Below are 24,973 nucleotides of genomic sequence, written 5' to 3'. Positions count from 1 at the left end.
GAATATTATAAAAATATTAGTAATATGTTATTAACAAAATATAATATGATTTGTCAAATATTAAAATAAAAATAAAAATAGTGATTTTTTTTTTTTAAATCTATATTCATTTATAGTAATACAATTCTATTATCTTATACATTATATGTATTTTTAGGAATAAACATTTTTATAAATTTTCTCAAAAATAATAAGAATAAAGACGTTAAAGAATATAATCGAAATAGAAAGGATTTTATAATTTTGTCAAGAGAAAATGAAGAGTGCGAAAGTATGTGCTCTCTTCTCTTTGAAAATATAAATAAAAAAAAAGCGTATGAGGTTTACTTTTCATCTTGTCTCTCTTTTTTATTCGTAATATCATTCTCTCGGTTGCATTATCACGCAGAATGATAAAAAACGAGCAGGATTACGCGACTAACGAGCCGTCAGACTGCCGTCGGCCGTCAGAAGCGAATTAATTATTGTCCTTTAACGGTTTTGTTTCCGGCTCCTGAGCTTTCGGCGTCGCCATCGTTCCGGTGGGATCTGTTGCAATATTCAATTTCATGCACCCCCTTTGCGCCATGGACCTGCCATCCCAGTGCCCAAGGACAATTATTATCGTTTGACTGTTCCCTCGAACTTCGGGATGCAAATCGTTGCCAGAAAAACGATCGCGAAACCATCAGGAATTAATTGCCAAATTTTTGGAAACGCGAATGTTGATAATTTACAGTTCATAATTAACAAATTCAAGTTTTAGGAGATTGTTCAAGTCACTGAAATTAACTCGTATTAATATGAGAGAGATTGCAGTGATATTGTAAATCTAATTTACTTATTGTATCTACAATATTTAATATGCACGCGCAATATAATATAAAAATTTAAAAGTAAAATATGATCTTGATGATTTAACAAGGAGAAAGAGAGAAAGGAGATCGATACGAGCTAATCATATATAAAACCAAAATTTATACCTTTAACGAAAACAAATTACAGCAACGAAACGATTGAACACATTTTTTTTTATTCAAAAGTCATGAAAGAATCAGAGGCATAGTATATAGTATTGTATAGTATTGGCAGAGATTGAAAATGCTCTCGTAAGGCCAAGGGGATTCGGTCGTTGTAACGACGAATGAATGGCAGCAGGGATGTACGCACGAGACATGAACATTCCCGACAGGTGCGCGGATCGATTGCTATTCCGCGCGGCTCGCGTACGAGCATCATCATTAATTGTAATGCCGTCTGTGGCGTTGCCTTTTAACGCGCGCGATGATCGGCGCCAAGTCGAATATCGATCAGCGCATACACGCGGTTCCCATCGGCTTTTATCAATGCCGCGAGGCATTGCCATTCCATGTGACGTCCTCGACTTGACACCTAGGATAACAGGGATCGGAATAAAAAAGAAATAAATTTGGCATTGCTATTAAATCACTATTAAATCACCACGCCAAAACTGCTGGGAATTTTGATAAACAAAATTAAGATACGTAGCGAAATAAATTATTAACATCTAATTATAGTCAAAATTTATGTATGATGTGATTTATATTATAATCAATATAATTGATGAAAGAAGCACATTCATGAAATTATTAATAATCGACAATGTTAAGACTTCTACAATTAATCATCACTTGTGAATATGAAACGCGAGAATTGTGTACGATATTTTCAGTAAATTTTTTTTTTTTAATTAAGTTATTTTTTTATTAAATTACAATTAAATCTTTGCATCATTTTTTTTTTCAATTGTCGAAAAAATAGTTTGGATCTGGCTATTGTATTGAAGAGAAACTATACTGTAGGACGCGATCTAGATTGCTGCAACTGAACGACTTTGCGATCTAATTAACAACAGTTCCGCGGATCGGTTGCTGATGAATTTACTGTCTTCCGTTTGATTGCGTTAATTCGTTAATTCAAACGAAGACGCCCACGCAAACGACGACGCTCGCTCGCTTTACTCATCGTGCTCTATTTCGACCGTCGCCGTCGCCCGCTCTTTCCTTCCTTCAACCACCGAACCGCGTCTCTCGTTTTCTATTTCCATCCCCCTTTACGCGTTATTTTCGCCCGCAGAGGAAATATATTGTCTTCCCGGAACATCGTCGCACGTCTAGCAATTTTTATTAGTTCTTCTTCCTCTTTATATTCTCCTTCATTCTCTCTATATCGTGATACATTATGTAGATTGTTTATCTCTAAGTAAGCCTAAGAGATAATTGCTTGAAATTCTAACATCTTTAATATAAAGCGAGGAATGATGGTATAACAAGAAATTCAAGATCGCGAAATCGATATTTAGAGGGATATTAAAACTTTGGACCATTTCGCGATCAAAATAACACTCTGAATGTGCTTCTATTTTTTAACAGAGATGATTTTTATTTTATTTTATATTTATATATTTAGATAAAAATGCACAAAATATCACAGAGAAATATAAGGCACTCATTGTCAGTATATAAAAAGTTACAGCTCCAACATTCTACATTATGTTTTATACATTTCTAATTTTAAGTAAAATAAAAATTTATATTTTTCCGAGGATCATGCAACTGCTGCGTTTTTTTCATCATTTTTATCTGTTGGCCCCATGTTAGATGACAGCATTGAAGAATTGCATATACATATTGTTGAATTGACGTTGACTCATTTATATTACTGAGAAATTTTCTTCCAAATTTAATATTGTTACAGTTTTGTCATTCTTTGACAGCTCGATACAGTTTCTTCATCATGTTTGCCGTAAATGTCTTAAAATAGCAATCTAAAGATGTGTCACACTTTCTGATCGCATGCGTCATCATCATGTTTCTCCCAATCCTTAATTTCTCGAGACTTTTGTATATATAAACATTTTTCATCGGAATATGAATCTTGTATAATTTTGTTAATTTGTTTTGTAAACTAAAAATAAGCGCGCAAAAATTAATATAATTACATATGCGTAGAAATTAAATATGGGTGTAAAAATAATATAATTATATAAGTTGTAAATTCTTTTAAATCCAAGATGAAAATTATTATTTTTGGTAACCTTGATATTAAAATTATATTTATGATTAATCTCGAAAATTATTTTAATTTTAATTTTTTTTTCAATTTGATTTTAATTAGATTAATTAAAATTAAAAAAATAGCTATTAGAAAAATTAGGTAGAAATTAAATTTTGATTTGAATAAATTTATATTCGTCTTTTCCAACGTTGTTCTAAAAAGTTTTATTTATAGTAATATATTATTTTTTAATAATATAATTATTTTTTAACGATAATAATAATTAAATAATCGAAAGAAAAATGCTATGATTTTATCAGATACTAGGTACACATTCATTATTACAAAATGTGTAATATTATTTTAAATAATGTTTTTTAAATTTACAATATTTTCTTAACTCTCCACAACAACTGCGAATTTTCAAAATACAATTGCGTGAAATTTTATGATGACAAGAACGTAATTTGTTGATATTGTATGGTGAACTTTTGTAAACAGAGATACAGATATATAGATAGAGAGAGTGGCAAGGCGGGAAAAGGAAGGGGGATGAAAGTGATGATGAGAAGGAGGGAGGAAATGAGAAGAAGGAGAAGACGCGAGAGATTGTATACCTACGAATAGAGAGAAACGTGCGGTGCGCTTCGTCAGTCGCGTATTCAGTTACGTCCGATGCGTCGTGGTGTCGAGACGTTTCTGTGTGTTTCTTACAATGGAACGCGATGTCGCGCAAATCGTCACGTCGTTCTGGAGATCGATCTGGAACGACTTGACTGGCAAATTGAGCAATTGAACGATATATAATATACCAACTTCAAATATATAAAATATATAAGTATAAAATAATTTTGCAGTGAGACAATTTTTTAAACAATATTAAATAGTTTGATTGAAAATTATATAATTATTTGTTTAAATACTATATATCAAGTTCATTTGAAATTCAGATCAATATCCTATATTATTACGTAATACATCGATAGTATTTTTTAAATTCATATTTTGCAGAAAAGATTAAGTAAAATCATTTTAGAAAAAAAAAAAAATAATAATAATAATCGGCGTGCGAGTTGTATTAAATCAAAGGACTTTTTATTGAAAGGATCAAGTGTAAAAATCAAGGGTCGAAGATGTATCAAGGATTTTAATTATAATGTGAATAGAGCGCGATTGCAATTATGCAATACTATGTGATCATACGGCGCAAAGTGCAGAATACAATTACGATTCGTGAGAGATAATCACAAAGCACATTCGAATGACGCTGGAGTATCGTGGTGACCACCGGCGGCGTCATGGCATGTATCAGAGCGCCGAGATCCGTGCGCGGTTCCGTCGACGATATTAAAGCCGACTCTACCCGTAATATTGTACAGGTAAAAAAAGTCTTTCCTTCTTGCTCTTTCCTTATCTCTTTCGCCAAGAGACTCCTCGAATCTTTTCATTAAATTCACTTTGATCTTGATTCGGGTAAATACTATTGTTATAACGAATGTCAGATGAGTCAGGCTTATAACACGAAAAGATGCTGGATAAAAACGGATATAAAATAAGTAAGAAAATATATAAATAGTGTGACTCTTTTTATCGAGGATAACAAATTCGTAAGAGTTGTTAGAATATTTCATAAAAACAGTTATATACCATAATAAATATTTTGCATGACGAAAAAATCTTTTATAAAATATTTTATTCGCGATAAACTTGTAATATCTAAAGAGAAAATAAAAATTTAAGTTTTGCACTCACTATTAGACTTTTATCTTGTAGTGCTAACTAATTTTATGATGATTGAAAGTGATATAAAGTATATAGAAGTGTATATATTCAATTACATTATACCTTCTGTTTATCTTTTTTATATTTGTTATTATCTCCACAAGTTTTTGCGAAAGAATAAATCTTATATTCTAAATGAAAAATATAAGCTGTACATGAAATAAAAAACATTTTTTATCTCAATGAGAAATAGTAGTGTATGCATTTCGCTCGATCTCGCTTCTGCTTCTTTCATCTCCCTTTCTCTATCTCGCTTTTCCTACTAAAATACCGCGGGAAAGCCCTGGGATTTCATCGGAAAAGCGCGAAAAGATTCGGAGAAGCGACGACTCTATCGTTGCCGCCGTAATAATGGCGACCTGAAAATCATGAAGCAAGCTTTCGCCCGCGTCCCTTCCGTTCGTCTCTTTGCAAGCTTAAAAATAGTACGCGATGACTAACTCTCTCCTCTCCTCGCTCTCTGTGCGGCTCCTATCTTCCTCTCTTTCTCGTCTGCATCGCGTTTGTCTTTCCTTGTGCCTTCCAGCGTCCAGTGCTGCGAGCGAGTGCGCGTCTCTCTGCCTCCTCGGACAGACTCTCGAGAGTCGTTCGCTTGCACGCTTGCACGCGCTGAAAAGCCTGGCGCTTCGCCAGGCCGGTAAACGGCATCGGGACAATTCATGCTTCCTGGCGTGATTTATGTCCCCGATTCATTTATATAAAAATACTTATAATTACAAGATTTTCTGAAAAAGAAAGAAATTTTTCACACATAAAAATTGTTGAAATCTCTCTTAATTCATAGTTGAAAATATAATTAATAACGCAATATCGAAGAATCGCAATTACGAGATAATTAACGGCGCAAGCGAATAACTTGAAAATTTATCAACGTATCACGTTCCTTTCTTCTTCCTTCTCCTCCCATTTTTTTCTCTTTTCCCCGCTATGAACGTATCCGACAAATAAATAACATACATATCGACACATACATACATGACAACAATGTATCCGCGGTGCTATAAAATAGCAGGTGAAAAAAGCAGAGAGAAGATAAACGCGGGAAATGGAGAGAAAGTCGCGTGTTAATAAACGTAAGTGTACATGCAGTTGCCTAGGGTTGCGAGCAGTAGACAGATAATACCTATGTGACATATATGAATCGCCACTCGTATGATGAAACTACAAATGAATGCGTTGCCTGGCATGTTGTTTTCGCTAAACAAAAAAAAAACAATGAGAAAAAGAGCAATTGCAGTTGCATTTAATTTTATTGACGAGTAACGGGTACCTGTTACGCGGATGTATATTTATACAATTGAAATTTATGAGAAAGATATTTTTCATTGAAATTTTACTTATTTTCTATGCTTATTGGAATTCTTTTTATTAGAATTTTTTGTTATATATATATATATATATATATATATATACATATTATTTTTTTCTATTTAAATATTCATAATTTATTATTGTTTTTATCTTTATAATATATATAAAAATTTTATGCAGTTATAATTTTTGTCTGGAAAACTAATAATAATTAATAAATAATAAATAATAATAAATAATAATTTTTTAGAATTTTCTTCAAAAAAATATTTATTGAACTTTGTATTAAATTAAATGAAATTTATTATATTAGATATTATTACGAAGAAATTTGAAATAAAAAAAATGCATCAAAGGGATTAAGGGCGTAGTGCATAAAGTTAATATTTGTGAAGTATATATCGAGATCGAAGGCGAGATTCAACATGCTAGACGAGAGGCGAATAAGGAAACATCTCGCGAGAGATTCTTCGAGGTGGAGAGATTCCTATCAACGCCAATTGGCATTCTCTCATTTTGCTTCTATCATTTCGAGTAGCATAGGGTCAGTCGTACAAATTGTACAAGTTTGACTAAAACTCGGCGGCACAGAAGAAATATTTGTCACAATAGTTTAAAATTATTTAAGAAAAAGATTAATTATGTATACAAAAATTTATTTTTTCTTTATTTTTTCTTTTTCGCATTCTTTACCCATAAAATTATTTTTAGCAGAACAAAATTACTTTAAAATTAGTTTCAAGGAATTTTCATTATAAGAGACGAAAAATTGTCTTGCAAAATATTTGCGTGCAATTTCTTATAATTACTTATTAGTTTTACAAATACATACAAACATTTGTAGAGCTAGAGTGAGCATAACGGAAAAGTAATAATTGGAGTGCAGTTGCAGCACGAAGAAATAATAATCGCTCAACCATTAAAGTCTGCTTCTCTGTTATATATTTTTCTTTCTTTCTCTTTCGTGATTGCCTTTAATTCACTGAACTATGATCTTGAGAACCAATCGATCAAACATAATCATTGCCAATGAAACGCGATGTATTATAATTAAGAGCGCGCGCAATTTTCTACATAGTATTACGATGAATAACTCCATTTCGATTTACTCTACGAATGTTTTCTTATTATTAGAAGATGAGGAATATGAATCTAATATGTATATACATACATGACGTACATTGCCCGAATGTTGACAGTTTGGATATCTATTGATTGTATACAAACAGATATTTTGTACGCAAACAGTGTCTGTTTTGTTTTTCGCTTGAAATAAAAAAAAACGAGTGTTTTATTATGAAACGATGACTTTAATTATCAGCAGTAAAAATAATCCTAAATATACTTTTCTTATTTCAGATCTACACGGATTGGGCGAATTATTACTTAGAACGAGGAGGTTGCAAAAGGAGAGTGACCGATCTCCAAGCTGATCTCTGCGACGGTGTCCTTTTAGCCGACTTGGTGGAAGCTGTCAGTAAGTGTCTTCGTCTTTTTATCTGTTAATAATTATATAATTATCCAGTTTTATATCGAGAAAAAGCGAGACAAAAATGAATATTAAAAAAAATTCATAAATATGTTTGCGAATTTTTGAAAATTAAATTATATTTATAAACATTATAATTTAAAAAAACTTTTTTACTCATTGTTTCGATAGAAAACATTTGTTGAAATAAATAAAAATTTACTTGCGGCACTTTATTAATAAAGATCGATGCATAAAACTGGTCAGTGATGCTAGTTGACGAGTCGCTAAATATGTGATACGTTTAACTGTACCGAATTGTCGTTTATGGCGTTGGACAGTTATTCGTAACATAATATATAAATTTGCAGTAAAGTCATTACCGCATAAGATACGATAGTCACGTACTATACGTGTATGCCATGTGCAATTTGTCGGAATGTCCGTTAATCAGATAAATAAAAGAAAAATAATTTCTAAATTAATGCATGATTATCTCTCTTGTTACAGCTAATCAAAAAGTGATTGACGTAAACCGGAAACCAAAAAGCGCTCAACAAATGGTGAGTGTATATACTCTTTGAATGTATGATTACAATTTAAATTTCAAATTAATTGCATAACAGAAATTTATTATATCCGTTTTATTATTACAGTATATGCATAATAAGCCTTTATATTTTTACGTAATCAAAATATCAATTATCGATCATTAAATACTCTTTGTAATCAACTTGAAAAGAATGCCATCTGTTTGTTCGTTAATTAAAGGAGAGATTAAAAATAATCTCAGATTGTAGATAAAGACTAATCGACTCGAAAGGCCATATTCGATGCGCAGGGCTTTCCTGAAGAAACAAATTTAAGACCCATCCGTCCTTTAAAAATAGAGAGCTCATAAGTTCTCGCCGCTTAGGATACACAGATAAAATCAGTGCAACCGCACGTACGATGCACCATAGATCACCATCCACGCTCTTCTTCAGGGAATATGTATTTAGAATAACGCGCGGAAAAAACAAACTAAATTGCATCTTACGGCACATTTCGAGTCTTTCCTCGGAAAATATTCAATGGAAATAATATATTACAATAGGATATATCTTGATCGATTTCTGAATAATAAATTTTCAAGACATGTTTTTAAAGCCACGCGTTTCATATTCTGTGATTTAATAAAATATAATCCTTTGTTATAAAAAAATGTATATAATATAATTATAATATAAATATCGTCAATTTTAAATCTCTCTTTGTTTTAACATAAATGCGTAATGATCCGTATTTTGCCAAAAGACTGTAAGATAAATCTGCCTGTCCCATCTGAGAAGAATGATTGCTTGGATCTTAGATTGGCATTTCATAGAAGTGCCGCGGCAAAAGGATTCGCTTAGAATCGCATTTCGCGTAACCTCTGACACGCACGTTTTATACACCCGCGATTAAATATCTGGCTTCTATAGGTACTCGCGGTTAATTAAAAGCTATTAATTATAATGTCTCGTTACGTCCCCTTGCTCGTAAATTATATCAATTATTTATTACTTTTTCATTTAGCGAATGCGGTACTTTGTCTGAGTTTCTTATGTGGGAAAAATTTTAAACTGTCCAGATAGATTTTGATAGACATTAAATTTTGCCAATAAAAATAAATAAAATACAAAAATTAAAATTGATTATATTACCAGATTCTGAATAAATATTTAGTCTCCATTTTCTTTGCAATTAATTTTTTTCTACATTAACCGAAATCTATTTTAGGAAATTGAATTATTTTTTTGCTATTATAACATTTGACAAAACGTTAGGAAGCGTACAATAAAATTTCAAAGTGGAAGGTTTTCTGTCCCGTAATATTATAAGGATTCCATTCTCGGAGGCAGTCCTTCAATTTGTATCCTTTGAGGAAGAGCATCACGCGTTGACTCGGGATTATGCAAATTGGAAACACGAGGAGGTATCACTCTATTCGAGAGAGAGAGAGAGAGAGAGAGAGAAATGTAACTCAACTGCGCGGTTCGATCTATACATCCGGATGTGACGTGGCTCGTTTTCTTAGCGAGATGCACTTAGAATCCATAAAACACGCGTCCCTTTCCTCTCATCTTTTTCTTTCCTCGATCGTTTTCTCTTGTTTTTTTTTTTTTTTATTCAAATATCTTCTATTCAATCTTTGCACTCTCTAATAATAAATAGTGACGAATTAAAAATTAGAAGCATTTATGTTTCTTTGTTGCTTTAATATAGTAATCATAATATTCATCTGTGTCAAAGATTAAATAAAACTTGATGCAGAAATCAAAAATATATAATATACAATATATAAATATTATAATTAAAAATAGAGAATAAAATATATATAAATATAATAATTAAAAAAAGAGATATATAATATATGTAAATATATAATTTTTAAATAATAAAATATAAGGATATGAATGTATGAAAAGCGCGGAAAAAGTGACAGCAATTACTTTTATATTTTTGTATTGAACAAAATATTCTTTAATTCTTTGACAGAAGCTCGATAATTAACTAGACTAGCAAACTTGGCACATAACTTTTAATAGCTATATAGTATATGCTTTATTAAGTATGCTTCGTATTACTCTAGAATTAAGGTCACGTTGACACTTTGAGAGCATAGGCAATGTTAAAGCTCCTCGAAATCTTTTCTCGAGTTATGTTCTTACCCTCAATCGAGTGAGTGGGAAAAACGAGACTAGGTAGTCGGTTCCGAAGAGAGAAGTCACTTTTCCAATTTCGCGGTGTCGAGGGTGGACGCTAAGGAAAGGAGAAGGGCTCCGGTCTATAATTAAAAGCAAGCCAAGCACACACGCGCCACGCACCATATGTATACACGGTGATTCATAGTGATAGGTGAGGACAATCTATCGAGACAGAGAAATAAATTCATATTATTAAGCGATTGATCTAAACATTTTTTTTTTTATATTAAAGAATATTTTTTGTTGGAAACTTCATGGATTAATTAAGAGTCGATTTTATTTTATTTAAAGCAGAATTTAATTCTATTTTCTTTTTATTAAATATATACAAATATATTTGAATATTATATATATATATATATATATATATATATATATATATATATATATATAATATTCAAATATATTTGTATATATTTAATAAAAAATAGAATTAAATTCTGCTTTAAATTAAATAATATATAAATAATATATGCATATGTATGTATGTGTATAATATTAATTATCATAAATATTAAATATTTTATATTACGTTTTCATCAATTAATCGGCGTTTTTAATGATTTGTGAAACAGCCTGTAATTGATTTGAATCATATATTTTCCATTCTGGCCCGCGCTTAACACGCAACTTATAACTCGTTGTTGGTTTACAATTCGTACGCACTTCTGCGACACGTACAATAGCGTACGAAACGAAACGTGCGTTCTCCGTGCTTCGCTGAGCAAACCGGAAACGTCCGATGGTTGCATAAGTCGGTATATTATGCACAGAGATGCGGTCCATTCTCTTATTATCAACCAGCCATATCAATCCTTTCACTTGTCAGTCTTTGTTCATTGAGAGAAAAATTGGAAAATATATATATATATACATCATCAAAAAGAATTAAGAAAGAAAAGGATTTAAATTTGTAACAAAATTTAAAAGGAGGAGTTTTGAGTTTTATTAAATATAATAAAACTCTGAATTTTTTTTAGATTATAAATCAAGATTTCTAAATTGATACGGAGCTCTTCAAGATCTTTTTGATTTAATTACAATTGGATCGAAAGCGTTAAATCTTTTCTTCAAAAGCTTTGTCCTTTTCGAAAGATTTGTTCTTTTCGGGTCCATATCATAAACTTGTTTCCCACGGTATAATCAAGTTCTCATCTTAGGCTATCCTTCGGTCATCGACGTTGTTTTGATGATTAAAGAGCCGGCTAAACTCGACTTTAAACCGGAACTGGCATTGCGTCTGTGACCGGCGTTGGGCCATTGCAGTCTATTTCTATTTCGCGAAGAATCCACTCTCTCGAGAGATAGGGAAGATGAGTCATTTCGAATATATTAGTCAAGCATCGCACCGGTCTCTTTAACAAGTCGATGACGCAATAGTTGCGAAATATATTTTATTTTCAAATAATTTTACAGCGCACGTGTTGAATAATATATCAAAATACTTTTTGAATTATTTAAAATTATTACATGAAAAACTTCAAATTTAGAGCATGTAGAATCGTGATGCAATTTAACTGTAAAGGTAATGCCTATAAAGTCAAAGACCGTAAATAAACGCGACTCGATGAACTAAGCTCTTAAAAATCGATTATTCGATAGTTTAGATTAGGAAAGCGTGAGCAAGTGGTAGGGGAGGCGCGCACACCCTGAGTGCTAAACACGATGAAAATGCCGCAGGTGTCCTAGATACGAGTTAGTACACATTTGTACACTGCATGAATTGAAAGAGGAAGACCGAAGAGAAAAGGAGGAAATAGGCGCGGTTTCCCGGTAAGATCGCTTTTGTGGAAAAAAAAAAAGAAAGAAACGTTCTAGGCCGTATTTCCTCTTTGAGAGACTAAAAAGTCTGTCGTACATATCGGGTGTCCCTAAAAACTTGCATTTCTATTATCACAGATAAATAATGCATAATTAACAAAGATCCATATATAATTTTTGACAAGTCTAATGTTTATTTCTTTGATTAAATTAAATTTTTCTTTTAATTTTAACTTGAAATTAATTTACTTTTACAATTAAGATTAATATTTATTTGAGCTAATTTATAAATTTATTATATTATTATGTAGATTGAATCGAAAGATTTAACTTCTATATTTTCTGTAGATTCTTTTTCTTCTTCATATAAATATGATTGTTTCTATCTCCGTATTAAAGAGAGTCATCAAGTGAATCTGACAACTCGATTTTCTCACGTAAGAATTCTTGCGCAAACATCATTGATTGCTCATGTCATTACTCGATTGTACGTTGCTAGACGTTTTTCCTTTCCCCTAAAAAGGAATGGTTTGGATTCTGGAGTCTTGAATAGGAAAATATTGTGAAAAAAGATTTAAAAACTTATTTAAATATTTTTTTTATAAAATAATTTTAGTCTAATTTTTTTTTAGATAATTAAGACTCTCAAAAGCATACATGAATATATAAATTTTTTTGAATCCTTGAAATATAATTATAATTCTCTCAACTGAAGCGGTTTTGGATCGCTCAGGAAACAATTAAACAATCTTACATTCATGAATTCGTGTTTGTTTGTGAAACACATTTGGATACAAGTTACAACATGAGGCTGGTATATGTATATGATGTCATTGATTGAGCCTAAACTTGTATTAAATTTTTTAAGTTTTAGATGTTGAAATATTGAGACTGTGACACTTTAGAATTTGAAAAATTTTTAATTTTAATGTTTTAGAATATTAGTATTCTGCTCTTGGAACCTTGAAATTTTCGAAACTTTAAATATTTATTTATTTTTTTTTTTTTAATTTTTTTTTATCTCATCAATGACAATTTATTAATTTATCTTAAAAGTTAATATAAATATTAACAGTATCAATATTTGATTGAGCATATATCATCATGTTGTGTGAAATAGATTTATTTGTAAAACATTGAATTAATGACACATCGAATTATATAGCGATGTGATACGAACTGACCCCACTCACGATTCGCTGAGCACGTGGATACCTGGGCTCTCTAGGCTCCCACACTTGGAAAGCGCTCCCACTACTTGTCAATTGTTCCTTCCTTTTTCCTTTGGCCTTCTCCGCGTGCTCTCTGTTCGGCCAATTGTGGTGTGGCTTACCTCGACCTCGTGTATCCGTGTGTATTCTCTCTGTCTCTCATCGCTTAGTGTCCCACGAGTGGTCCAGCAGTGCGGATGCTGCATCGATTCTCGTTCAGAAAGCGCGCGCGAAATGTGTTGATAAAGAAATCAATTAATTTTATTGCAGAGCGAAATGCCGTTAACGCGATGCTAATCAGCAAATTGACGATAATTGTTGTGCGATTTATATTTGGCTTTTGTGTTTCATGAGAAAACCGGAATTGTCGGTTCATAATAAGGTAATGTTTTCGATCGACATGATTTTGATTGCTAACTTTATATAAAAACTTAATTTCTATACTTATACTTATTTAAATTTCTTATTTTATTTTTATATTATTTATACAGAAATAATTAAAAAATGTGTTTTATCTTGAACATTAAAAATTGAATACTTTTGACAAACATTAATGTGATTTTCATTGAATCTTTTTTTACGAAAAGATCAGTTATGAATTAAACGACGAATCTCTTTCTTTCTTTCCCTCTTTCATCCGTGTTTATCGCGATATATCCTTTAAAAAACTAATTTGCGTGTTTGAGACATAAACAGATTCAGGATACGGGTCTTACCCAGATGAGCATGTGTCTTCTATCTTTTCCCAGTTAATGTTTCGTAAATGTTTAACTAGCACGTGCTGGCACGAGGCGGAAATTCTCGACGCGTTTTATCTTCTATAATCTTTTATTTATAACAAAAGCTTGACAAGACAATTTCTACTCATAATATATATACATAAATAATATTTATCAATATTTTTTTTACAAGCATACAAATAAAAATATAGATATTATTATTATATATTTACTATAAATGTAATTATAAATATAGTTTTCCAATCAAGTCTTAATTCAACCAGATTCGAGATTCGTTTAATTGGATCTAAACGAGAAGTCGAAATAGCGGACCATCAAAATCACAGAAGGTTGATTTGATCGCGACGAACAAACAACGGTCTGAGTTGTCATTCAAAGCAGCAATGACACTCGCGCACAGTTAATAAAGCGGTCGTTAATCGGCGACGACAACGTGCCATAGTAAATTCTTCTTAACTAAGTCCGACCCCTTGACACATTCGAAATGGTTACATTCGCTGCATTTGTCAAGCGAATTCTTTTCGAGCTTGTGCAAATGCAATTTCGGCGAAAATATTCGAGATTTATTGAATACAGGCAAGACTATTAACGAAAAGCCTTGATTGAAAGATAATTAATTTTATTAATATAATACGATTACAATTTTATTAATATATATATATATATGTGTGTGTGTGTGTGTGTGGTGTGTGTGTGTGTGTGTGTGTGTGATGTGTGTGGTGTGTGTGTGTGTGTGCGTGTGTGTGCGTGCGTGCGTGTGCGTGTGCGCGTGTGTGCGCGTGTGTGCGCGTGTGCGTGCGTGTGTGTGTGTGTGTGTGTGTGTGTGTGTGTGTGTGTGTGTGTAGCAAAAAACGATAGTAAAATTGAAAATGTAGTTTTATTCGCATGCTTTTATTTATATTGACGAGATAATCAAGTAGAAAAATTTTTTTCACAAAACTTGCAGATTTAATAATCAAATTTTAATATTCAATATTTAATTGAAATCAACGATGTATAAACTAATATATTTAGATTAAAATAATATATTTTTTAATATTCAAATCTTTCTTTGAATTTTTCTTCAAGTTTAACGTAACTATATTATATGTTATTTGTCAATTTTTTTACAACTAAATTATATCTAGGAATAATGGAATTTGATAGGGCAAGGAAACCATGTTACGTTGCAAAAAAGGGCGATAAACAAACCGTGTGAGCGAATGAAGATTAATCGACGACTTCGTGCGACCCGCGGGCGCGTTTTATTAAATTATTATCACCATTTACGAGTCGAGCCAGTTCGGGATCGGACAACGTTAATAAACGACCGCGAGAGATCGGCCGCAATGTCAAATTGCCTCTTAAAAACGAGCGTAAAGCAAATTGCATAAGTGGCAAGGTACCCGCCGACCAATCCTAACATCGTCTTCGCTATGCACTGCTACTGTGCATGTCGTATGCGCTTGTGTATTTTTTCTTCTGCGGTCACATACCTGCATCCGACCGGAATCTTTCGTGTAAATTACTATCGACTTCCGCTGTCGCGGAAAATTGCAGTCTTATTATGACGCAGCCTTGAGATGGGAAAATAGACAATTATTATCGTTGGTTTCCGTTTTCAAGAAAATTGGGCATTTACATAATATAATTATATGACATTACCATTAATTGCAACAGTAATTGGACTGTCATTTTGTTATTTTTTTCTGCGTGGTTGTTTTGAAAATCTATTTTTATATTAATATATTATTTTTATTATATAACCAACATTTTTTTTATATAGATATTTCCCGAGAGTAGTTGAGATAAATAGATAGATAGATAGAGAGAGAAAGAGAGAGAGAGAGAGAGAGAGAGAGAGAATGTATTGCACAAAGAGTTATATTTCATCTAAATTCACATCATCACAAACATCACTTATCTCTTCTTCAACTATTTCAACTATTCGACCTCGTAAATTATTCCGCACAAGCATTCCACGCACGTCAAGCAGCGCTCACAAGCATTATTTCGCAGTGTATTATTCTGTTCTCGACATACATCAAACAAACTACGAATAGACGTGCGATCGCGATTGATGCGATTTATAATCTTGTCGCTTTTATGTGGCAAGGCGTAAATACCGTATTTCAATTTCGAATACTCACCCATTTGAAATTCACTCACCCGTTACATTGCGTTGCAAGCGCATCTACAATTAGCGTAATCGTTAACCCGCGGTATTTCGCGTTTTGCGAATTGGTCGTTCCTCGGCGATTGCAATTGTATTAGATTATTGCGGAAATTTTATCGAAAATTATTTAACTGACTTCACGAGGATTAACGATACATTTTGAAGAATGATACATAAACTTATTTATGCAGAATAGATTTTTATGGGTTATAGAGATAATAATAAATAAATTTATTAAAGGTGAAAAAATTTAAATACATTAAAATTAATTAATTAAAACATAAATTTATACATTAAAACTGTTTTGTGCGAATTAAATGTACGAATTAAATTAATATATGATTATTCTAAGACACGCGAATAATTCTAAGTCGCTTGGAAATCTTTGTAATCAGCATCCACTTTTTCTCCTTCACTTTTTTGTTCTTAGATCTTTTTCTTCTTAGATGACTGGAAGATCGTTGAGATTCTGTGTGTACATCGGTCTTAACAAGTTCTAACGAGTCGCGGAGAATAGATTTTTTGCTAAAAGATTGAGTCATCCACGCTCTTGCGAATTTCAACGCATATCCAATCAAATTGCGACAAAGTGCGATATGAAAGCATGATACAATAGCTTCTTAACGGTACCGAAACAGATACTTGGCCTCGTCATCGAGTGCATTATTAGTTCGCTAGAAACCGAGGATTAACCAAGCCAAATGACACGTATATGCACACGTTGCAATCCGCGACTCGCGGGGCCTTGATACGGCGAATTGCAGTTTCTACCATCGCTATCGTTGCTTATTATGCGCGCTGTGCGCGGTGCCATTTTCATTGACATGTAAATTTTTGTCGCAAATCCGTTGCCCGTTTTATACTGCGAACCATGCAGGCTCGTAATGAGATTCAAGATGAGCCTCGACTCGAGAGCACACGCGGACAAGATAGTTCGATACGGTAATGCGATCCATTCCAGCAGGCTCGAGCCTCCGAGTGATTATTGCATGGATCCGACTCTGAATATCATTTCTATTTTTTTTTTGTCGCGACGTCTGAAGAAAAGATTACCACGGTTAAAATTATTTGACTCTCGTCACGTGTTAAGCTTCGCGGAATTTTGATGTTTGATTGTGGCAAATTGGATACTGATCAAGAACTTAAGAATGTATCACTCCCTGAACATTTAGAAATTCGGATGTATCGAAATTCCGATCTTGAAAAAAGGAGAGACTCGTAAACTTAAACATCATAAGGTCGAAATTTCGCAGAATCCACGAAGCTCTGAGAATCCTAGACCTCAAGAATATCTTGGAATTTAAGTAACTCATTATTCAATAATTTTATATATCTAAAACGTAAAATTTAATTTAAATTTCTATTTTTGTTGAACAAAAATAGAAATTTAAATTAAATTTTAATTGCGAAAGATTAATATAAGATACAATAAAATTGTTTGAATTTAATTTTTAAATTTGTGATTTGAAATTTTTTTTTTGACTTTGTTGTTTTATATATTTCTCTTCCGAGAATTACATGTTCAGGATGAACGTGCTTGAATTACTATAGCCAAGGATTTATGAATGATTATTACATGATCGTTCATTTTCGAAGCTGTTGGTGGACCGTTCATTTTTCGCCACAGATTATCGTGCTCCCGTTATACATTCCGCGAATTCTGCCGGTCGTTGTAACCATTAAGCTGGCTTGTTTGGATCCTACCGTATTACACCGGGTGACTTAAAATTTCAATGAGATTCCACATTTCGCATCTTTAAGATTAAGGATTCTATATCTTCGAATTTTAATATTTCATGGGCTTTAAATAAATCTAGAATTCAAAATTTTCAAATCTTCACAAATTTTCGGAGCAAAATATATTCCACAGTCTCTAATTTTGGCGTAATAAATTTTTACGCGAATATTTAAAACATTTCTACATATGTATTTCTTTTTTACATAATCGAGAATTTTTATACGTAGACTATATTTTTTTTACATGAAATTAAAGATTTTCTATAATTCTAACAATTATTGCTTTGATGTTTTTAACATTATTCGTAATTTTAATATTGCTTTAGTTTGCCAAAAGCTATCCCTTATTTGCTACTGTATGATTTATTGTTAAATGATTTCGATAAGAATGAGTGGGGCGAATAACTTTTCTTGATAAAAAAATTCAAATTCTAACGCAAGCTAAATTGTACTTTCTAATAGGTTTAATTAAAGCCTGCGAGGCAAACGGTAATCTATACTAATCACAAAATTGATCCGCTATGCTTTCGTTCTGCGCAATCTTTCTTTCCTCGCTTCAGACAAAAAGGCCGTCGATCTTGTTTTCCGAAAATTCCGCGAAAGAGTTACGTGATAGTGCAATATTAATTAAATTCCCCCGTGACGTTGTAAATTAAACAATCAACACGAACAGTTACGTTTCCGATCTATATAACTTTATTTTATTGCATCAACAAGAGGAAATATATAAATACACGAGATCAAGTGCTCCGAATTAACTTTGTATTTTATTAAAAATAATTAATAATAATAATTGAACAAAATTCTGAATTTTCAAGTTGCAATGGATTTTGTTTTTGATCAACAAGATTTTTGTCAAAGCTTTTAAACATTCTCGAAATCTCAAAGCTTTAAAGACAGAAGATTGTTTTCTAAATATTAAAGTTTTTATAAATTCTCTTTTTATCAGAAATCTTTTTCCTATTTCGTTAAATATTCATATTTCGATTTGCATAGGGAATTTAAATTATTTCATTTATCTACACATAAATTTTAATAATTTTCAAGTTTTCATAAAATTCTCAAAATTCTTTGAAGCTTTTAAAGAAGCTTAAATTTACATTTTACTTTTACGAATATGTTATGAACATTTTTTAATAGCTTTTAAATAACCTGACGGCTTAAAAGATAGATACATTTCCGCAATATTGACCTCGCGCAGATGTAAAATTTCGGAATTGGTATGTCCAATTGGCCAGTAAAGTCAATTGAATTCGCTGACCAGAGACCGAATTCGTTCCGCCGTTTTGAAGTTGAGAGATCGCGCTAATTGCAGATCTTAACGAGCGTCGGTCTGTCCACCTGCTGCTTCCATTTCCGGGATACCGTTGCGAATCTTTGCATCTTTTCTGTTAGAGGCTTAGAAAATCAGGTTAGGCTCTCTATATAAGAATTCTTTTCATTTTTTCTCTTTTGAGCACGAGGTCATGCAGAAAAAAAAATTCAAAAAAATTTGCTCTTTTCTTGCAACCAATCATGTTTAATTAGCAAACGAATTAAAAAATTCATTCCAAATTGTATTAAATTACTCTTATTCAATATAGGACATTTTTCAGAATATTTATAAAGATATTGTGATAAATTATTACGCTGATTGTCTTTTAATTAATTAAATTAAATCTGCCAATAATATATGCGCTATATATCGTATAACGTTTAGAAAGTTTCTATTACATTTATGGCTGTCTTTTCTTTTTGATTAAATAAATAAATTGCGATCGTTTCAAAGAAATTTTTATAAAGGAAATTTAAGGGAATTTATATGTATATTATTGTTATTCATCATGCATCTTCTATTTAATTAAGTTAGAAAATTTTTAAAAGCGTATAGCAGATGTTTTTTTTCCATATGTCTCTATTTTTGCTATACTTGCGAAATCTTTGACATAATCGGGTTATCGATGCACGTGGCTTAAGGACAGTCCATCTATGCGTAGCAGATAAACGCGATGACTGTTTAGATATTAGGTAGAAAAAGTCCGGAAGGCACGAATCATCTAAAAATAATCGGTCCGTTCATGTTGTCCGTTGCTACTTTGAGATCGTGGCATTTTCAGAAGACGTATACTTTCTTGCTGTTTTCACCGTACAGATTGCACGTTTGCCAATCCATTGAGTATTTATAATTTCACTGTTAGCTTAATTTATTAATTTGGCAATAAAATTTTATAAAGAAGCAAAAGAGAAATTATCCCAAAAATTTGATATAAAAATTATAGTCACGATTATAATTATAATAAAGGGAGAAAAAAAATCTGTATAATAAATTGAGAGATAGTATTTAATAAAATGTCAACGTTGATATTATCTTTCATTTTAATTATAATTATTATGCAATGTTGCATTATGATAAAAATTATAATAAAAAGAAGGGAAAAATCTGAATAACAAATTATAACAAGATCTATCCAGATTTTTTAACAAATTAATATCATTAATTTTGAATATGTCTTTAATAGTACCATTTTTCCCAGAGCATAGAGAAGGCAAATATACAAAATATTATTTTCATCGTTCATGATATTAAAGAGAGAGAGACAGAGAAGGAGATATATAAAGAAAAAAAGAAGTTTTCTCTCTATCTCCCTTCTCATGATGACACTCCTTTTCTGTTGTTCTGTTTTCTCCTTCGAGAACCGCAGAAGCGAAGACGTTACCATAAGTGGACATCTCTCGCCATCTCTGGCTCTTTTTCTCTCTCTTTCTCTCTGTCTCTGTCTCTCTTTTTCCCCTCCCTTCCTCGCTTTCTTTCCTCCTTCTTCTCATTCTGGGACAGACTGACAAGTCCTAGAAGTATTTCGAAGGAAATTGTCTTTGCGGATATTTGCAGTTTGTGAATAATATAGAATACAGTTGCATCAACAGTCATGGTTAACTAATTCTATTTACATGAAACTTTATTTTATTCATTAAATTATATTTTTTTTAAGGCAATTGTTTAAAAATTTTCAACATTTTTAAAAGCGTATAAGTTTTCAGAAATAAATTTTATTTGGCATAATCAAAACTTTACTCTCGAGAATTAAAGATCAAGTAAGCAACGTATAATTAATTCATTTTAATTTCTGACTGTCAGTTATAAACTGTGGTATTTATAATTATTGCCGTTGTACATAAGGCTTGAATCGTCTCACTAACTACAAAGCGAGCAAAACTTGCTAAAGTTAATTACAAAACTGGCGGCTCGAGATTATCATAAAGCCATGCACATGATTTTTGATCGGTGGCGCTTCTTCCGATGGCAATCTTGCGACGAGAAGACAACGGAATGTATATTAAAAAGCACCATCGCGCCATTTACGGCTGTCATCTCGCCAGGATAACTCGAAACCGCGAGTGTCGCCTTTTGCGGCTTGCCGCGGCTTCTTGTAGAGGTATTCCTTTTCAAGTCTAATGGAGAGAAGTGAATCGTGATAAGAATTTATGTCTCGATAATGCACTCGTAACGTTGCGCTCGATATCTGTGTCACTTAAAAAAAAAACAAGTCCTGCATCAATTTCTGGCGTGATGTGGCGCATTCCGATTAAGTTGTCAAAGGGAAATCGAAATTAAAAATATGCTATAAAAATGATATAAAATATATAAATAACACAAAATACTTTATATATCATTTACTAGATATAATTTTGTATATCAATGTTTATTAAAATTTTATGAAATTTTATTTTAACTTATTTTTTATATTAATTAATTTTTATCTAATGCTTTTAATTTTTTGAAAATTTTTTTCCAAAATTATATTTTTTATTTGTTATTTATTTTTCATGAAATATTTCGAAAAATTCTTTTTAATACATATATTTCCTTAAATTGTATAAATATGTATACATTAGATAGACAAGGTCTATCTTTTTATCTTTTCTCGCTAATTCATTCTAGTTTTTTTTTTATGCTACATTTCTCAACTGGATACACGTGTAGGTAATACCTATGCTCCCGTGACCGGGTGAATCATCGGCTTTCTCATGCCACCCTGTCGTACCTCGGCGCGGTTCGTTTTCTGGGCAAAAGCTGGGGTCGAGAACAATGGAAACGAGAGAAGTCGGTGGGCACGCGTATGCAAGGTAGACACGGTCGCGGTGGTCACGTTTCGCTCTCGCGTTGTGTGCATCGTGGTACACCATGTGGAAACCAGCATTAGCCTATTGTATGCACCTCTCACGAAGACATTCTTCCTGTAGATACCCTTCCGCCTTGCCTCTCCCCCTATTCGAAAGCAGGAGGATATTATCTGTTCGACCCCCGATCATAAAACTGATTCTCTTTAGATATCAGAAAATCCAGCGTCTCTTCCATGGCCAATTTTATTTTCGATAAATTAATAATCAAAAGAAATAATCTGAAATCTCTTCCTTCATTGATTTTGATAAAAAATATATAAGACGCGAAGATTATTTTATAGATGAGAAAAAATGTAAAAATTTATGACATGAAAATTAACTTGGGAATATTAATTTAGATTCTATGGTGATTAAGTATAAGGGAAATAATTGTATAAAATTTTACTTTTTAATATCTTATTTTAATTTCAGTTTTATATATGTATAGTATATTATTTTAGAATTATCTATACATATATATATTTTATAATTAATTTTTGATTTGTTCTTTTTTCTATAATATAACTTTCGTATATTGTTTTTCAGGTATATATTTTTTATCTCTCTATTTAAAATTTTTTTTATCTCTCTATTTTAAATTTTCTTGATTTGGAAGCTAAATTTTCTCGATTTAATTATTAACAATAGGAAATTTAAAAACAGCTATTGGAAAAAAAAAAATGATGAGAGCCGTGTTTTTTGAAACCGGAAAATGATTGATGACAAAGTTCCGTTTATGTATGTTACAGATCGAAAACGTGAGCTTGTGTGTGGGAGCATTGCGGGCTCTAGGAGCGGATGTGGGTGGCGTGAACCCGGGCGAATTGGCGGCAGGATCAACCCTGTGGCCAGTTCTGGCTTTGCTCTTCGCTTTGTCGCGCTACAAGCAGCGAGCCAAGCAGTTACAGGACATGCCCAAGTAAGTGTATTATTTTTATTGGAAAATACCACTGATAATGATAATGATTGATAACGATGTAATATATAACGAAAAAAAATTTTTTTAGAAACATATTTTAGAAATTTCTACAGAGAAAGAGAGAGAGAGAGATTGTGCAAATTTTTGCGATATTCAGAAACTTTAAATTTCTTTCTCTTTCAAATTTAATATTTCAAATTTAGATTCTTGGATTTAGATTTTTGAATTTTTAGCTCTTGTAGTCAAGAGATCATAGTAGGCATGCATTCTTGATCTCACGAGATTTATTTCTTATCTATCTTCGAAATTCTTATATCCAACTCGCTATACCGATAGTGGATAACTCGTACATATTACGGGTTCTTCAGTTATTGGGAACCAAGCATGATGGTTTCTTGTACAACCAACGTCGGTAAAATGGCGATCCATAAACTCGTAGATATACCTGTAGCAGAAATTTCAAGATCTGACATAGTAGTCATTGGTACCCATCTATCACATTTTGATAAGTTATAATCTTTGCTAGCTTTTTGTTGACAATCACGATATTGACAATAATGATACTTGGCAATATAAAACTGCAATTGTCAAGTTTATTTATCATTGATCTAATCATAAGCGTTATTTATTCAAAACATTTATCAGCGATTACTAGTCTATAAAATTAAAGATATGTTAAATCGAAATAAATGTTGACTAATTTTTCATGTAGCTGATTAATTTTTACGAAGCTGACGAGGACACATCTCGTAAATAAGGAGAGACATTTTAATGATGTAAAACGTCGAAAGAGAACTTTTAAGCATGATTCGTATAAATAAATTAAATAAATTAAATTTCGTTCACTGGCTCGTCACTTGGAAGCTTCCGACCGTGAATGTGAATTTTTATGAATCCTATAAAATTAATTAAATTAGATTGTGCTGTGCCATCAAATAATATCCGATGCGATGCGCATTAAAATCCATGAAATTCTCACAAAAAGAAATTTTGCTGACTCACACAGGAATTTTTTATTGTAAGTGTTATTAACACTTTTGATAAGCCATGATTGATTGATGATTCTATACTCTTGTCAAACACATAGATTATAGCAGATATTTTAAAATTTTATTTAAAAAAAATGCTTTGTTTAAATTTTGTTTCAGACATTCAATCTAATGTTGAATTTTTCGAATATTTGCGCAATTAATATCTAAAATATTTATTACGTATTTTAATTGCATATTGTAATTGAGTAATTAATAAATGTACATTAATATGTAAATAGTATGCATTTAACATTGAAATTAGAGAGGGAGAGAGAGAGAGAGAGAGAAGGAAGAGAGCTATTAAATTAAAATTTTATTTTAATTATTGATACATAAACTTACTGATTAATATTAAGTAATATAATTCAAATACACAATCAAATATATATTTTTTAAAATGATTGTTGATGTCTCGGTATTGAAAGATTTATTTAGTTATTTGTTTATTAAAGCTTTTTATTTTAGCTTATAATATTTGCAATTCGGAGAAATAATTAAAAATACATAGCCCTGCATTTTTAGAAAATATAATTTATTAATTTTTTATAATTTTTTTTAATTAAATTCTATTTTTTTTAATTTTATTTTTATCAAAAATTAAATTTTGTTCAAACAGTTTATATTTTTTTTATTTTTTTACATAATTTATACGCGTTTCACACATTCAGTGCGGCATTTGTATCTTGTAGTGACTCGAGATCCATGTCGAGAGTCTTGTTTCCTGTCGCACGGGGTCGAATCGATACCGACGTCCTGTCGGCCAACAGCGGCGTTCATTAACGTCTGCGTTAATCAACCACTAGTATCTCTCTCCTTCTTCCTCTTTGCCTCTTTCTCGCCTGTTTCCACACATTATCGACATCGAGTAAAGCATATAGTTATACCAGTATTTCGGCACGCAAAAAATGTGTTTTACAACCGAGACCGAGGCAAACTCAAATATTTTAATTATTCTGCGGTTGCAGCAGCCGAGAAGAGAGAAAGAGGAAACG

At 31.8% G+C, this 24,973-nt stretch overlaps 1 protein-coding gene across 5 annotated transcripts in view; it reads left to right on the top strand.

Annotated features, from left to right (window-relative positions):
* The window catches only part of LOC126854674 (protein sickie), a 146,621-nt gene that overhangs the window by 41,702 nt on the left and 79,946 nt on the right, over positions 1–24,973 (top strand). Inside the window, exons 1-4 of one of the 5 annotated variants that reach the window (XM_050601610.1) lie at positions 4,108–4,376; positions 7,450–7,567; positions 8,069–8,121; positions 22,781–22,950. In XM_050601610.1, the coding sequence (XP_050457567.1) occupies positions 4,296–4,376; positions 7,450–7,567; positions 8,069–8,121; positions 22,781–22,950 (422 nt within the window). In that variant the 5' untranslated portion in view covers positions 4,108–4,295. Of the gene's footprint in view, positions 1–4,107; positions 4,377–7,449; positions 7,568–8,068; positions 8,122–13,486; positions 13,642–22,780; positions 22,951–24,973 lie in introns of those variants that run through there. The other 4 variants (XM_050601611.1, XM_050601613.1, XM_050601612.1 and 1 more) reach the window with 4 other exon arrangements.

The sequence above is a fragment of the Cataglyphis hispanica genome, chromosome 14, assembly GCF_021464435.1.
Source record: "Cataglyphis hispanica isolate Lineage 1 chromosome 14, ULB_Chis1_1.0, whole genome shotgun sequence".
Taxonomy (NCBI): Eukaryota; Metazoa; Arthropoda; class Insecta; order Hymenoptera; family Formicidae; genus Cataglyphis; species Cataglyphis hispanica.
The sequence above is the reverse complement of the archived record's forward strand: the minus strand, read 5'-3'. Positions and strand labels throughout refer to the sequence as shown.